The 16,029-nt window shown below is 33.4% G+C and overlaps 1 protein-coding gene across 1 annotated transcript in view; it reads right to left on the bottom strand.

Annotated features, from left to right (window-relative positions):
• The window catches only part of LOC129000407 (uncharacterized), a 36,502-nt gene extending 21,863 nt beyond the window's left edge, over positions 1–14,639 (bottom strand). The window contains exons 1-9 of the mRNA XM_054427371.1: positions 14,548–14,639; positions 10,910–11,055; positions 8,712–8,873; positions 5,128–5,284; positions 4,499–4,684; positions 3,376–3,578; positions 2,953–3,121; positions 1,476–1,660; positions 58–235 (exon numbers count right to left, since the gene is read on the bottom strand). Of these exons, the coding sequence (XP_054283346.1) occupies positions 58–235; positions 1,476–1,660; positions 2,953–3,121; positions 3,376–3,578; positions 4,499–4,684; positions 5,128–5,284; positions 8,712–8,873; positions 10,910–11,055; positions 14,548–14,569 (1,408 nt within the window). The 5' untranslated portion in view covers positions 14,570–14,639. The remainder of the gene's footprint in view (positions 1–57; positions 236–1,475; positions 1,661–2,952; positions 3,122–3,375; positions 3,579–4,498; positions 4,685–5,127; positions 5,285–8,711; positions 8,874–10,909; positions 11,056–14,547) is intronic.
• Positions 14,640–16,029: the final 1,390 nt, after the last annotated feature.

The raw sequence follows: 16,029 nt of genomic DNA, 5'->3' as shown, positions 1-16,029 counted from the left end.
ATCGATCTTGTCAAATTAAATTTAAAGTTGGTCATTCAATTTCACGATTAAACTGACCTGGGCCCGAGAGATATGGAAGCACAGGGTTGTCTGCACCCAACATTCCTGACAGACCTGAACAGAAGCACTTTGTGTGGTTGGTGAACAAATATGTGTATACTGGACATTTAGATTTTTCCAGCATCAACCTTCTAGTTTCACCAAGTCCTGCGATTATCAGAAAATCACTTTCATACTGGAAAAAATATGAATAAAATGTTAAAAGGCAAAAAGTATATGAAATTTAAATGAAAAACTCTGAGTAGGTACATAGTTTGTAATAGTAGCATAGCATAAACCATTGGTGAATGACAGGATTTGAAATGTGAGCATGTAGAACAGAAGTCCAGCTCTAGCAAGACAAGTCATGTAAAGTTTATGTCTTAGTGCAACCATAAACATTTTTGCAAAGTCTACTTGACTTTATTACCTTTACTAAAAAAAAAAAAATGCTTGTATGTATTTTCACTCTAATCTACTTATAAAACCCCTGATAACTAAAGGGAAGAGATTGTGCGGCAGGGACAGCTTACATCCAAGTACTTTAAATGTCTTTTGACAGTCCTGGATTTTATTTATATTTCACTACTAGGGACTTGCATGTAAAACACCGTCTCACCCCGAAATGGTACTTTTGTGACGAGTATTGAATGATACTTTTTATCACGATGAAAAAAACTACTTCATCAAAAATGATCTAATATATTTCGTAATCTATTCATTTTTCTAATCTAAACACAATGAGGCTGTACAATTAATTTTAGTGTAAAATTCAGCTGATTGTAAATTTTTTGATGACAGGCAAAGTATTGTTTGTTTAGCAAAAGTGGCGAAAGTAATGTTTATGTAGCGAAAAGTAATGATTATGTCAGGAAAAGTCAGCTGATCACTATTTGTTTTTGATGTACGGAAATTGATGTTCGAAGATCTCAGCTGTATGAAAATGGGCTATTTTTGAATACAGAGTGATAAAATAGTATATTACGTTACTAGTCCTGAAAATAAGTGTTTACCGGACAAGTGTGTTTGTTCCCGTGCGAGACGAAGTCGAGTACAGGATTACCATACGAGTCCGGTACGGTACACATATTTTGGACGAGTTACATACGATAGTTCACGCTATACTACTAAATACGTAATGATACCCCATTTGATTAAACTGGCGGCAAACAGCTGTTTTATGGACTAAATACTTGCGTAGTAAGTTGGTCCAAATGTTGTAGTGTGGCGTAAAATCTATTTTGTTTCAGTGAATATAGGTACCATACACGATTGGTATTAAAAAATAAAACTACCCTCATTTACATCTAGAAACATAATGTTTTTTCTTAGAAAAAAGAGATTTAAATGGACATCAAGAGTGACTTTCTGTAAATTAACAACTTAAAGTACCAAACTTATTAGTAAGTCACAAATACAAATTTTTAAAAACTTACCTTAGTAAATTCCTGGAAATTCTTTAAGGACAGTTGTTCCCCTTTAAGATAAAACTCCCAAATGGCTTTTTGGACATCTTTTTCTTCTTTACTCCCAGGATTTAGTTTGAAGAATGGTGGAACAAGCAGTTCAGGTCTATTGTTGATGATTTCAGGTATCGAATCAAAACTGAAACATGTTTGAGCTGAAAAGTTCATTAATATCAGTTGTTTTAAAGAATACTCAATGATGATATAATGAACCATTAGGACCCTTTTATGCACAGCGTTTGCGGTTTTTATGGCACCGCAAAAAAACATGTGGCTGCAAAATTTGTATTTGGTTTGGAACTTGCAGCACCGCAGGTTTTATATCACTGGTAGCACTGACAGAGGTTGCGGCCTGCGTCGCATTGCATAATGGCTCCCATAAGACCCAAATGTACCTAGCGGGCCGCAACTATAGAGTGGGCCGCACTGCGGTGCATACAAGCACCCATTTGAGTCAATGTATACTTATAGAATCGCAGCAGCTGCCCCAGTGCGGCGACTGCAATTACATAAAAGAGGCCTTAGCTACGTAACTTTTTTTGTTATACTGCAACAAAAACAGTTATGTTCAATTCAAGCATTGCAGGTCTATAGTAGGTAGCTCTTTATTTCCCTAGGGAGTACAACTTACTCCCAGAGAGTAAAAATCAGCTGGAGTTGATGATGTCAGCAGTACATTTTGCTCACTTGCTAACTTCGATTGTAAGCAATCGATTTGTAAAGTAATGGTTGTATTGATTGTATTCTATCGATTTTAGTTTGTTAATGCATTCTTTTCAAAACTGGATTCACATTTGTTTAGGTTGAATCTAAGAAGATGGATGACACAAGAAAACAGTTTGCTCTGAATGCCTAAGAAATTCAAGAAACCCATTGAATCAGTAGTCCAACATATCAACATCTATCAATAGTATAATGGACAAAAATACAGTCGTAATACAAAATTATTCAATACTGGTACCTCACTAAACAGCTGCTTGTTCACAATAGCAAAATGGAAATCAAGATGGAAGTTATTTTGGGAGTTTATTTTTACAAGAAAGGTATTTCTGTTTTGTAACTTTGTGCAAATAATGTTAAATAATGGTGCAATATGACAAAAATTAGCTCATCACACGGGCAAAAAGTGTTTTTTCAACCCTTTCTCATTTTCCGATTTATATGTACTATTTATATGAACTATTTATGAATGCCCATGAAATAAACAAAGAACTTTTGAACTGAAGATAGATTAACTATGACAAAGGCTTAAGCTATATTATAGTTTGATATTTCCCACCACCTTAGCCTTTGTGTTTTCAATAATAAAAAAACATATAAAACCCCTAATCTATCAAAGTATGATTGAATTAAATTTCTTATGATATTTTTGTTTTAAATTTAGCAGATTTGTAAAGGTTTGGTGATAATTGAACAGGAATTACTGGTGATGTATAGTATGACTTACACAAAAACGTGTGCACGTTTCCTTCATTTTCCACAGCCCCCAGAATCACGGGCACTTTACTGAACTCTCCTCTCTTCATCAGGTTTGTCGGAGTGTCATGAAGAAACTTGTTGGAACCTGCTGTTTCTACACAGGCAGTGAACAGTAGACCAATCCAGGTGATGTATTCCTGTTCAGGAGCAAGATCTTAGTTTAGTTAGAAACTCAATAGAACAACACTAAACAATATAAAGGATAGATAGACTTTACCATTGCAAATTCTTTTGAGCAAAAAAAGTAACATTCACCTTTCTCTTGATTGTATCTTTGTCAGATAAAGCTCTGAAAAATGAAAAATCTTAATTTCTTAAAATCTACCATTGGAATTTACAAACTAGGAATAATTTTTTATTATTATTCAACTACAAAGAATTCTATTACAACCTGGTATTTGCAGAATTCATGAGTTGCACTGAGAATGTCTTCACTTGGCACAGTTTGTAAATATCTGAATACTTCAGCATCATCTTCTGATTCAAATCCTAATTTCTTTGCCAATGTGAAAGCCAATTGCTTTGGGGACCTTTGCAGGGACCATTCGTTCATCAGACAGAACCCACTTTGAATAATTGCCTTGTGGAAAAGACCTGCAATCAAAATCATGATTACAAAAAGTAAAAACACAATGTCTTCATACATCTATAAACATGACCTTCTATACAAGTGTTCCAATAAACTGTTGGCGTTAGTGCGTGTGGCAACTTCGCACTGGCTGGGAGATCATTGTTGCCACTTTTGTCTCACTGCAGCCTTGTATTATAGGAAGCTATGACTAAATTCATAAATATCTTGAATAAAATTGGCATTAAATTCTTGCTAGTTAAAAAAACAAACATATCCACTCTAATTTGTGGATTAACTGAGTTGTATTAAACTAAATAAATTAATCCAAAACTCAAAATAACATGGTTTGACCTTTTGATGTAAATACCGGTACCACAAAATAAATAATACTGTACCTAAATGCCCTTTAAAGATTTTTGCTGTGCAACCAAAGTCTAGACCTAAGTTAAAACTTGCCTACAGCTGAGAAGATTCTGTTGACATTTTTTTATATCTATTCTTATATAAATATATTAGGCTGGTTTAGATTTAGTGACTAGAGTTAGTTTAAAAACATGTAATATGAAACTTGTTTGCGAATAAAGGCCTTTTTGTTTATTTACTAGCTGTGGTTTTATGTCAAATGCTTGTTCATTTTCAAGATGAACTTGTTCGCATGGCTCAATCATGTCCTGGTTGAAGTTCGTTCGCTACGCTCACTCACCTTAAGGTGTTGGCTTGTGTTTCATAGTTAGGGTGAGGTGCAGAGGATGGTATCACTTCCCCTCAAACAACCTAAATTCTGTCAACGGAGTATAGAGCCAAAATATTCAGTCTATTATCCTTGTTTACATTATATGGAATTACCTACAATTTGCAGAAAAGTTAGTGTTGACAGTGCTTGCCTCATCTACAATAAAGTAGTATAGGTAGCTCAACTGTAAGGCCATAGCAAACTTACTACCTTTAGACAGAGGAGACAGCAGATGGTAATGCACTGAAGCACCTCCTGCACTGATACCAAAGATGGTGACATTGTTTGATTCTCCTCCAAAACTATCAATGTTGTCTTGGACCCATCTGAGAGCCAATGTTTGGTCCTTGAGTCCTGCGTTGCCTGGAACCTCTTCATTTTCAAGAGAGAGGAATCCTGAAAAGATAATATTATAGATATATCTCTGTGTGACTTGAGATATATTAAAAGAATATTTGCAAACTAAAGATAGCTGATACATTTTTGTATGAAATTCGTTGTTTCTTTTAAATTTGAATTTGCCCATTCACATAGGTCTGTGTAAGGAACATATTAAAGTAAAGCAAGGGTATAAGAACAATATGATATTGGTTGCAGCAAAAGGACGCAGACCCACAACATAATTGGTTTGTAGTCTGTATTGCCCCCACTGAGCAAATTAACTCATCATATATTTTTTTCCTTATTTTGCTGACCAGTAAAACTTAATTTAATATAGGTACTCCACATTTTTTGAAATATATTATATATACAAGTTGGATGGTTCCCAAAACTTATCAGATTCTAAAACTCAGAATAACAACAGAATTGTTTAAAAACAGAATAACATTTTATATTACCAAAGGCACCACAGCGATAGTTGATTGTTACAAGTACAATGTCCCCCTCCAACAAAAATTCAGGGTTTATGCTCTTGGAAATCCCGGAGCCCCCAGCAAACGCTCCCCCATGAATGTAAACCATCACAGGACTTCTAGTTGGGCTTTCCTCTCGGAGCTGTGAGCAAATTGAAAAAAAAAACAATTAAAGAAACCGTTCCATTAAATTAAATATTGCAAACTTATTTAGAGCCCAAAGCTATGAGACACTATAAAGTTACTAAAACGAAATCAGTTTTAGATATCTATAGGTTTTTCTTCTTAGTGTCTAGGGTGGCATGTTGGATGGAAAAATCACAAATTCTTTCATGGGGAAGTGAAAAACCCCTTTAAATTTTCTTGAATATACTAAGTACTCAAACCCTACCCTCTTGCAACAACGTCTGAGATGATAACCACTAGGCAAGCAATACGCCAGTTTCTGTTTTGTATTATATTTTTACAGTGTTCTTCTTGCACCTTTTAGTTTTAGTATTGCCATTGAAATATTTGAAATTAAATGAAAAATATGTCTTCATTAAGAAGTTTAAGAGGACTAGTTTTTAGGCTTCTTTGCCACCTAATCCCTGAAAAATAATAGATTTCACCTCATAGGTTAATGAAATGCATGACATTGAAAGGAGTGTCAAGAGACAACTAATTTTGTAATAATGTTCTAATGGTCCATCTTATATACTAAAAAACTTTTGCAAAACTAGCTAGCCTGACCATACTAGTGGACCGAATTACACGCGGTTGGTACCAAATGAAAGATATTTTCCTGTAGATGTGCAGAATCCCTTTATAACATTTAAATAGGCATAAAATAAGCACAAAAAATGAATTTTAAATTTAAAAAATTTACATGGGCCTTATATGGGTTGCTATGTTGGTGAGGAAATAACAACAAAATATAAACAGAAAATCAAAACAGATTAAAGAAATTCCAATCATCTATATATTTAATACACAGTTGTAACACTGTTTTCTCAGTTATTACTGGACCGATCTACAAGATGTATGTCTCAAATTAAAGGATGTAATGCATAGATTTGCCGAACTTCCTTAGAATTTACGTTTTTTTTTAGGGCTAAGCACTACAGCCCTTCAAAGGTCGAGTCAATACAATTCTTATTGAAGATTATAATACACAGTTTATAAATGATTTGTCAGCTGTTTAATGTTTGTCAGACATTTGTTATTATTTTTATAACCTCACTTTCGGTATGTAATTATTAATCTAGAAGTTCCTGTTAAAAACAGACACGGTTTTGATAAAGGAAAAATGTATTTGTTAACTTATTATACCAAAATGTGTTATTTAAACAATATTTGTAGCCTATGTTTTGGTGTAAAATTTGTATTTTCGTATACTGTATTAGTTTTCCTGCGAACTGATTTGAAGGAAAGTGCTAATTGATTTTAGGTTTGAGTATGGAACATGACATAATACCCAAAGTAGGGGACGAAAACTGTTTATTCCGATCAATATAATTTATTCCCTACGGCCACCAGAACAATCATAGTGAAATCCGCTTGCAGGTTGTGTAGAAAATTGCTAATGTGTGGGAAACATACAAACATTTTATCATGGGTGATCAATATTACTCAAGGTAAGTGTTTGGCGTTAAGCAGTACCAAACTTTACCTTCTGGAGATGGCGATTACGAATACGTGTAAATATAAATTTGTATTTTCGAAGTATGTGTTACTTTTCATGCAAAATGATCCAAAGGAAAGTGGTAATTGAGTTTGAGTTAGGGAATGGATGGAACGTGAAATAATACCGAAAGTAGGGGACGGAAACTGTTTGTTCCGATCAAAATCATTTATCCCACCAGAACAATCATGGAGAAATCCACTTGCAAGTTGTGCAGATAATTGCTAATGAGTGGGAAACATACAAACATTTGATCGTAGGTGATGATGAATCTTACTTAAGATCAGTGTTTGACGTTCAGTAGTACCAATCTTTACCTTCTCGAGATGGCGAGTATTCTGGATATGTAGAACTACAATTTATCAGTGAACTATACCCTAACTATTTTTTCCAGTAGGTACACAGGGAAGTTGCTTGAGAAACTGTGACTTGCGATTTCGGTACTGGCGAAAAAAGTGTGCGATTTGATGTTTAAAGGCAAATTTGACTCGGGTCATTACAGTGTTATACAACTTTATCATAATCCCCAGGGTGTGAAAAGTACAAAAAGAAAAAGAAAAGGTGGAAACTGTGCGTAAAGAAAAAACCAGAACGAAAAAAACGTGGAGAACCATGGAACTAAAAAGTAAATAACAGTGATGGTGTTAAATGTGCTCTAGAAGTTCCTAAAAAAACGCCAACTCTTTTTAAATTGGGGTCGTTAGATTGGATTTTTTACTACTGCAAATCTATGAATTTAGAGTCAGAACAGACTAACAGGGACACGACACAGGTATTTTCTCCTTATGTTGTCACAAGGGGAAGGTAAAATTAGCTCCTTATCGACATTCTGAGTTCATAGAAAATCTTATCAACATGGACTACATAGGCTATAAATAAAGTAAAAGAAACAAAAAAACTATTTGAATAATATAAGATCTTACAACTCTGCATTTGCAATGGTGAGTTTATAAGTCTCACTTAGATGAATCATCATTCTGGTAGTCTATATAATTTTAAGATCCGGGGCTCCTTTTACCATCGGATTCGTTAATACCCTCTAACATTGAACCAAAGTATGCCCAACTTTATATTATAGCCTATACGACGTATACGCAGCTGTTACTCACAGAATGGGTCAAAGACCCGTGAAATGCGGCCAACTGCTGATGCGTGATTTAAATTACTATCTGTATTCCGCACAACGAATGTAATGAACAAGAAAACAACGAATGTAGGAATATACATTAACAAATTATCTCCATAGCATAAGTAGCTTATTAGGTTATCAGCATTCATACACCATTTATTTTTCAAATCTAACTAGAATTAATTTAAAACATTCATTTGGTTAAACTAATATATTGGTTTGATTAACATAAATAGTTTATACAGGCCCAACTATCCGTTCTACTTCATATAAAAAAGCAGTCCCTAAATAAAATACAAAGATAAACAGTATTTGTTAATTATTATGTCTTTTATTTTATCTTTTTTTTTAATTTCTAATATTATTTCCTGATAGCAGAAATCTCTCATGCACGGGTAGTAGGCCTAGCCTATGTGAGAGGCATTTCATATTTAATGACTATGTTAGTACCTATATTATTTTATTTATTTATATTATTGCATAACTATGAAATTTTTACTGGCAAAGTATTGTAACAATGAGTACAAACTTACTGAACTACTTACTGAAATAAACATGATTTTGATTTGATTTTATTTGATTTGACAATATTCCCGTGGCGGAGCACGGGCGGCTAACTAGTATGTTTCATTTACAGCGTGGGTTTAAAATAGAGAAGTTTGCACAATACATACTTTTGGTCTAGTTTTTGATTCGGGGCGAGCTCTTGTCTTTTCACTCTTTCCTACAACTATTGAAATAAAAACTAATAAAAGTATAAATCCATTGTTTATTTACCTTGTTGGTAAAAACACAAAGGTAAAGACAGTCTTCATCCCCAACTTCTGAGATATTGTTGGGATCTACTCCAGGGTTGCGAACTAGGATACCTTGCTTACATTTATTCCCATCTTGTAGAGCGTCCCGTACACCAGTCCATTCACCAAATGGTTCAGGGTCCTAAAGCATTAGAAGTAACATCACATAATTTGTTTACAATAAAACAACCTCCAAATTATTAACTCAATAGCAAATTGAACTCTCTTCCAATATAAACAACAAAATAACTGCTTTGAAAATTTACGTTTGTTGGCTTATTGTCCATAACAAATACTTTCTTCATTAGATTGCAAAAATTTAGGTATTTTCTTTTTTTTCTTCATAGTATTCTAAATTTTAACTCCTTGAATATTATCTATCTATACAACACTATTATAAAATTGAGGTGGTGTCTGTTTGTGTGCTGCCACGACTAATATACTAAACCAATACAGCCAAAATTTTACACACAGATAGTACAGAAGCTAGTAATTAATTATAATTACATGAAAAACAAGTAGTTAGTCTGAGTAGATTTTTGTTGCTTTATTTATTTTTTTAAATCACAGAATCTTACAAAATTGTATAAATAACTTGCTGCAAAAGCCAGGAAGATTTGGCTTGTCTGCAGCTCATAGAGAAAACTGGTTCTTGATAATAATCTACTTTGTCCTTGGATAGTCCTTATCACCACTTTGGTTTTCCTTGTTTCTGGTCAAGATCTGCTTTCACTGTTGTTTCCACTTACTGTATAGTATACTCTACAATTCAAAGACAACTTTCTATATAAGCCTAAAGTGAACCAGCTTTAACAAAAACTTGAAACAATTAATTATTTTGAATAATTAAATATACTAGTTGACCTGCCCGCGCTTCGCTACGGGGTCAGAATGCAGAAAAGAATAATTTGGTTTTACTTTAAGATACTATAATATACTATAAGGAACAGTTACAACACAATTTCCAGAAAACGTATAGGCAAAGGCTCAATCGTACTTATTGATTATTTAAATGAATATCTCTTAATGTATTATAGTACCATCATTTTATATAGTGTATATCATTTAAAATGTATGCAAAAGAATAACTCATTGACCACATGGCACCAAGAAAAAATTCTCCTTGTAAACAAATTAAATTAAATAGCAGAACAGCATTTCTGACAACAGCTGGAGTTTCATAACAATGTTTGTTTCCCATGTTAATCTTATGGAGAAATACGAAACTTTAAAGGGCCCCAGGGCCTCACTCTCTAATTATTTCCCTATAAAAAAAGTTTCCTGCACAACTTCACGTTACGATCTTTCCAATGACACCAAAAACATGTCAATCGGTTCAGTAGTTTCGGAGGAGTAATTGTCACAAAATATCTGCTTGCGTATTAAATAAGTACGAGTAATGTCCAGTGGTCGAAACTCGACCAAAAATATGTAATGTACTCACTTATGTTAATGTTTCACCCCACACTGTAAATAAAACATGTGATTGGAGTTTCTTCCATTTGTTTTGATTTTCTGTTTATTATTCGTTGTTATTTCGTCACCAGCATGGCAACTCATAAGATCCATGTAAATTTTTTCAAAATTTTAAACTCATTTTTTGCGCTTATCTTTGAGCCTATTTAAATTTATAAAGGGATTCTGCACACCTACAGGAAAATAGCTTTCTAACGGTATGCGTAGATTTTCCCTACGATGCACACGAGCTGAGAAAAAAGGTTTTAAAGAAACATGCTTGCCTATTAATATATAGATAGATAAATAGATATAACAATAAATAACATGCATCAAATACTTCTAAACTTTAATATTATAATAAATTTAATTTTTACAAGTATTTAAACAACAATATTTAACCAGATTAAAAATGGATTAATTGAAATAACAATACAACAATAAATAACTTCCATTAATCATTTACTTTAACCATAATATTATATATAAGAGTAATTCAAACGACAATATCCAACCAGTTTTAAATCAAAAATCTGAACAATAACTGTTGAATTATTTTGGAAAGATAGCCTTGGGATCAAACTCAAAACTCTCAATACAAACCTAATATTCTTAACAACAAAGCAGACCTAGTTATTGTTTAAAAATAATTAAAGCACAACTACACAGTATTGCTAATCACTTCTCTTAACAATTCAATTTGTAGCCAAGATGTAGTCTTACCTTAAACCTGAGGGTGCCAACGGGTGGTTTTGCAAAAGGAATGCCAACAAAAGAGTAATATCTCTTGTCACTAAATGAGGAGTATTTGACTGATCCCCTCAGACTTCCTTGCTTGGTTTGCACTACTTTGTGTTCTTCCATTTCCCCTGAAAATAATGAAAAAGTTTCATGTCAGATTTTCTAAAGAAATTGAGAGACTATTTTTCAATAATAATACTAAGGGTCTTTGGTCGGGGCCTTACATTTTTAATTTCTTTCGTGGGGGGTAAAAAATGTTGATCCTCGGGCATCGGATCAATATTGGGTGGTTTTGGAAATAATTAATTTAAGATATATTAATTGATATACTATAATCGGTTTTTACAAAATGTTAAATCACAGCCAAATTGTAAGGGTCTTCTGCGGTTACAGTAAAATCGTAGAAATCTGCCGCAGTCCTGGAGGGATCGTGAAGATCTTCTACGTTCACGGCAAAATAGTGAAGATTATGCGCGATTGCGGAGACATCATCTTCGTCTTCTGCAATGTCGGTGAAAATCATGAATGTCTCTTTGCATTCTCCTATGGCCACGGAGAAAAAGTTAGCATCTTGCACGAGTGCGGGGACGTCATCTTCATCTCCTCCGATCAGGGTGGTATCATAAACAATGTGGGAGAGGGGAAAAATTATTTAAATCTTGCGCGAGTGCGGAAACGTCATCTTCGTCTCCTCCGATCGCGGCAAAATTATGAATGTCTCATATATGGTCGTGGAGGAATAGTGAATATCTTGCACTAGTGCGGAGACATCATCTTCGTCTTTTTTCGTTCATGACAAAACCGTGAAGATCTTCCAAGTGATCACAGATATGAATAGTAACAGTTCCTACATTAACTGCAAAATAGTGAAGATCTTTTGCGGTTGCACAGATTTCTTCAACGTTTCCTGCGATCGCGGAGAAACACATTATCAGTAAAATAAATTTATCAAGAAAAAAATTGAAGCCCCAAGTGAGGCCCCCGGCAACCGCCGTGTCCGCCGTTAGGGAAATACGACCCTGAAATTGACAGGACACAGGAATGAAAATCATTAGATACTGTGATTGTTTAGATATCTGGGTTATTTAATCTTAGAAAATATGTTTGCATACCTATCATAATTTGTAAACAAAACAATAGCCTACAATTTAATTGTAAATCCACAGTTATTCAAAGACTCTTTTGTAGGTTGTATAAAGGCAGAGAGATGAACACACACTTTTATACCATTACAAAAGTTTACTCAGACAATTAATTAATTATTCATGGGGTATCCTAGTTATTTTAAAATGGCATTAAGGTTAAGTAGTAATAGTCATGCATACCATTAGTGAAATTAATTAAGTAATCAGAATTGCAACATTAAATTACAAAAAACATATTTACACACAAGTTACAAAATGTAGTTATATTTTAGGTAAGGAGTAAATTTAAATAAATTTAATTTAACTACAGTACACAAGACATACACACCTTAAAAGATTGGCTGAGGTTGAGTATAGACCCACACACCATGAGTAGCTTGTTCAGCCATACTATGAATATTCAATTGGCTGACATTGCTCACTTCTTTGCAATCTCAAATATACCTGGCAAAGTCATATCAAGTAGGACTTAAAAGAAGATGTAAAAGTTCACTTTTTCTACAGAGGAAAGTGTGTATTCAAGCTATAATTTTATCAATATGAATAATTATACTGTAATGAGAAAATGAAGATGGTTGAAAATTAATACTTTAATGTGTGAAACCACAAGGTTGTATTTGTTAACAAGAATTCTCAGTTACTACAGAATGGATTGAGATAAAATCTGAAACACATCCATAATGATGGTATAGGTGCACATCGTTTTGTGAAAAAGATTTTTTTTTAATTCAGTCAGAGCTCGCTTCACCAAACATTTATGACCATGAAATAACAACACACAAAAAATAAAGGTACACATTTTGGTTTTTTTAAATTATATTTTGAAAACTATCAACTTTTTGTATACTCTACTAAACTATAAAATTGAAGATGATTAAATTTTCTACAAGAAAAGTATATAATTTGTTTATTTTGGTTAAACAGATTACGAGTTATTACTTATTTAATTAATATCTTATTAAAATACTCCTTCCATAAGAAATACGTGTAAATTAGTATGCGAAATGGGGCGAATCCTATCCGCCCAAAGGAAATATAACTGATATTCTGGAAATCTTGACAAACTTTCCAGTAATTTGACACTTTAATCATAAAAATTGATCCAAAATTAAGGCAAGGGCGAGGTAACAAAAATGTCGTGTTTTGGTGTTTTTTATTAAGATGTATAAAAACACCCTCAAATCATCCCGTTTTTAAACGCTCACCCTCGCTTTAATTTTTGACAAAATTTTATGATTAAAGTGTCAAATGGCTGGAAATTTTACCAAGATTTCTAGAATATCGGTTATATTTCCTTTGGGCGGATAGGATTAGCCCCATTTTCCAAACTAATTTACATGTATTTCTTATGGAAGGAGTATTGTTAATAACATAGGTATTAATTAAATTAGTAATAACTCGTAAATTGTTTAACCAAAATAAACACATTATATACTTTTCTTGTAGAAAATTTAATCTTCTTCAATTTCATAATTTAGTATACAGTAGTATACAAAAAGTTGGTAGTTTTCGAGATATAATCGAAAAACCCAAAATGCGTACCTTTAACCCCCCCCCTTTCCCCCCCTCAACCCCCTGGCTCACCACCTAGGAGTCAGGACTTTTGGTATGTTAACACCCTAAGCCCCCTGAACAAGTTTCTGAAGGAATCGCTTAGTTACCTGCTCACGCACTGACACACTCTACACCTCATTCCTTGACAGGACTATACCAGCAATTTGAAACATACTTTCTCTCATAAACTTATCAACAACACTTGTCATGGGCAGTTGGTGGGGGGAGTAACTATGATATTTATGGGTAGAATCATAAAAGTTGCAATAACTGTTGAACTGTAATTTTTACACATGGGGGTTTGTGCCATTTTGTTTAAAGTTAAAATGACATACTAAAATCGTTCGGGCTGTTTTGTGAAAATCTCATTTTCCAGTTATTTTATGAGTTTTATGGGAAAATCACGATCAATAATTGAAATTTTAAAAACTTGGGGGTACTATGGATTAGTACCCACAACCAAATTGCATCGAAATTGGACCACAGGTTTAGTCTGAAGCTCTGAACACATCACTTCGAAAACCACTTTTTGGGGTTCAGGTGGGGGCCCAAAACGGATATTTCCACTTAAAAGTCAAATCAATACTTTCTTCATATAGGTACTATGTATAGAGGGGTAAAAGAAAGTAAAAGCCAATCAGAATTATTATCTGCGACTGTAATGTCAGTAAAGATGATCACATAAGGTGCCTATTTGTAGTTCTTGGCAGCTGTTATTGTTTATTTTGTTATTACGATTAAATGTTATGAACAAATAGTAAAACAATAAATAACAAGAATTGTTTTTACAAATCAACAAAATGAGCAATATTGAAATGATGGGTGCTAAATTAACTAATAAGACTGTTTGTTAAGTTTTAAACAATTATATAGTAATGAAATTGAATACTTTGCAAGAATGAAAGAATTAGGCCAACTTACCGTAGCAGAAGTTGAAAATCATATGACTAAGCAGTCAGCAGGAGATAGCTTATATAAACCCATTCCACTTTGTTATCTGGGGTTGAAATGAGACAGAAAATGATAAGAAGGATTTCAGCTGTAAAAATGCATTCACTTTCAGCCTTAACTAGCAACATCTTCTTTTTAGTTTCAGTTTTGTGTAAACCCCTATAAGTGTAGGAGTAAAAAGTCATACAAGTCAAAGTGTTTATTTTATGCTTCAAGGTTAGTGTTTATATAGTTAGATATCAAAACCACTAAGCTAAACACACATCAATTATACGAGTAACTGTATAGCTAATACCTAAATTGCAATAGTAAATATCTCATAAAATATCCACATTGAGGACTTCAAACTAAACAAGCAACTTAAAATCATAACTTTTATACAGTGTGTAAATTAAGTATGGAAACAAATCTGTATTTTTAAAACCGAAATAGATAGAAATATTCTATTTGTGGCAATAATAGTTAACAAAGATTCCGCAATTTTTCACATGAAAAATATTTTTTTACCCCCCTAACAGGGTAGGTGGTAGGGGGTGACTTATTTTTTCAAATAGCAACCCCTATTGAGTGACCCCTCATTTTGAAGGGTTTGTCAAAAGAAACACAATGACGCAAATCCGAGGTGAATATCTCACTCCTAGCTAACATGGCGGATATTCCAAAATGGGCTTTTTTTACAAAAATTAAATTTTTCATTACCCACCATTTAGGCTAGGGAGGAAATATCTACCTCGGGCTTGCGTCATTCTTTTTCTTTTAACAAACCCTTCAAAATGAGGGGTCACTCAATAGGGGTTGTTGTTGAAAAAAATAAGTCACTCCCACCCCCTACCCTGTTAAAGGGGTTGAAAAAATATTGTTGATTAAAAAAATTGCGGAACCTATGTCAACAATCAATTCCACAAACAGAATATTTCTATCTATTTCGGTTTTAAAAATACAGATTTCTTTCCATTATTTGTGAAATTGGTGCTTTTCACGTACAATAAATCAAATTTTGGAATATCCGCCATTTGGGCTAGGAGTGAGATATTCACCTCGGATTTGCGTCATTGTGTTTCTTTTGACAAACTCTTCAAAATGAGGGGTCACTCAATAGGGGTTGCTATTTGAAAAAAATAAGTCACCCCCTACCACCTACCCTGTTAGGGGGGTAAAAAAATATTTTTCATGTGAAAAATTGCGGAATCTTTGTTAACTATTATTGCCACAAATAGAATATTTCTATCTATTTCGGTTTTAAAAATACAGATTTGTTTCCATACTTAATTTACACACTGTATATTCACTGTTTGATTCTCACTTGTTAATTTTTACTTTGTCCATGTATAGTCTAACTCAAAAGATCGTTGTGATAATATTTTTATACATATGAACTGTTATTATTCCTTACTGTATTTATGAATTTATTTATTGTCTCACAGTTGTTCTTTGTTTACTATTTACATTTTG

This window comes from Macrosteles quadrilineatus, unplaced genomic scaffold (assembly GCF_028750875.1).
Source record: "Macrosteles quadrilineatus isolate MER2022 unplaced genomic scaffold, UCM_ALF_1.0 Scaffold_8__2_contigs__length_117827958, whole genome shotgun sequence".
In the NCBI taxonomy this organism is placed as follows: domain Eukaryota; kingdom Metazoa; phylum Arthropoda; class Insecta; order Hemiptera; family Cicadellidae; genus Macrosteles; species Macrosteles quadrilineatus.
This window is presented reverse-complemented; position numbering and strand designations above follow the sequence as displayed.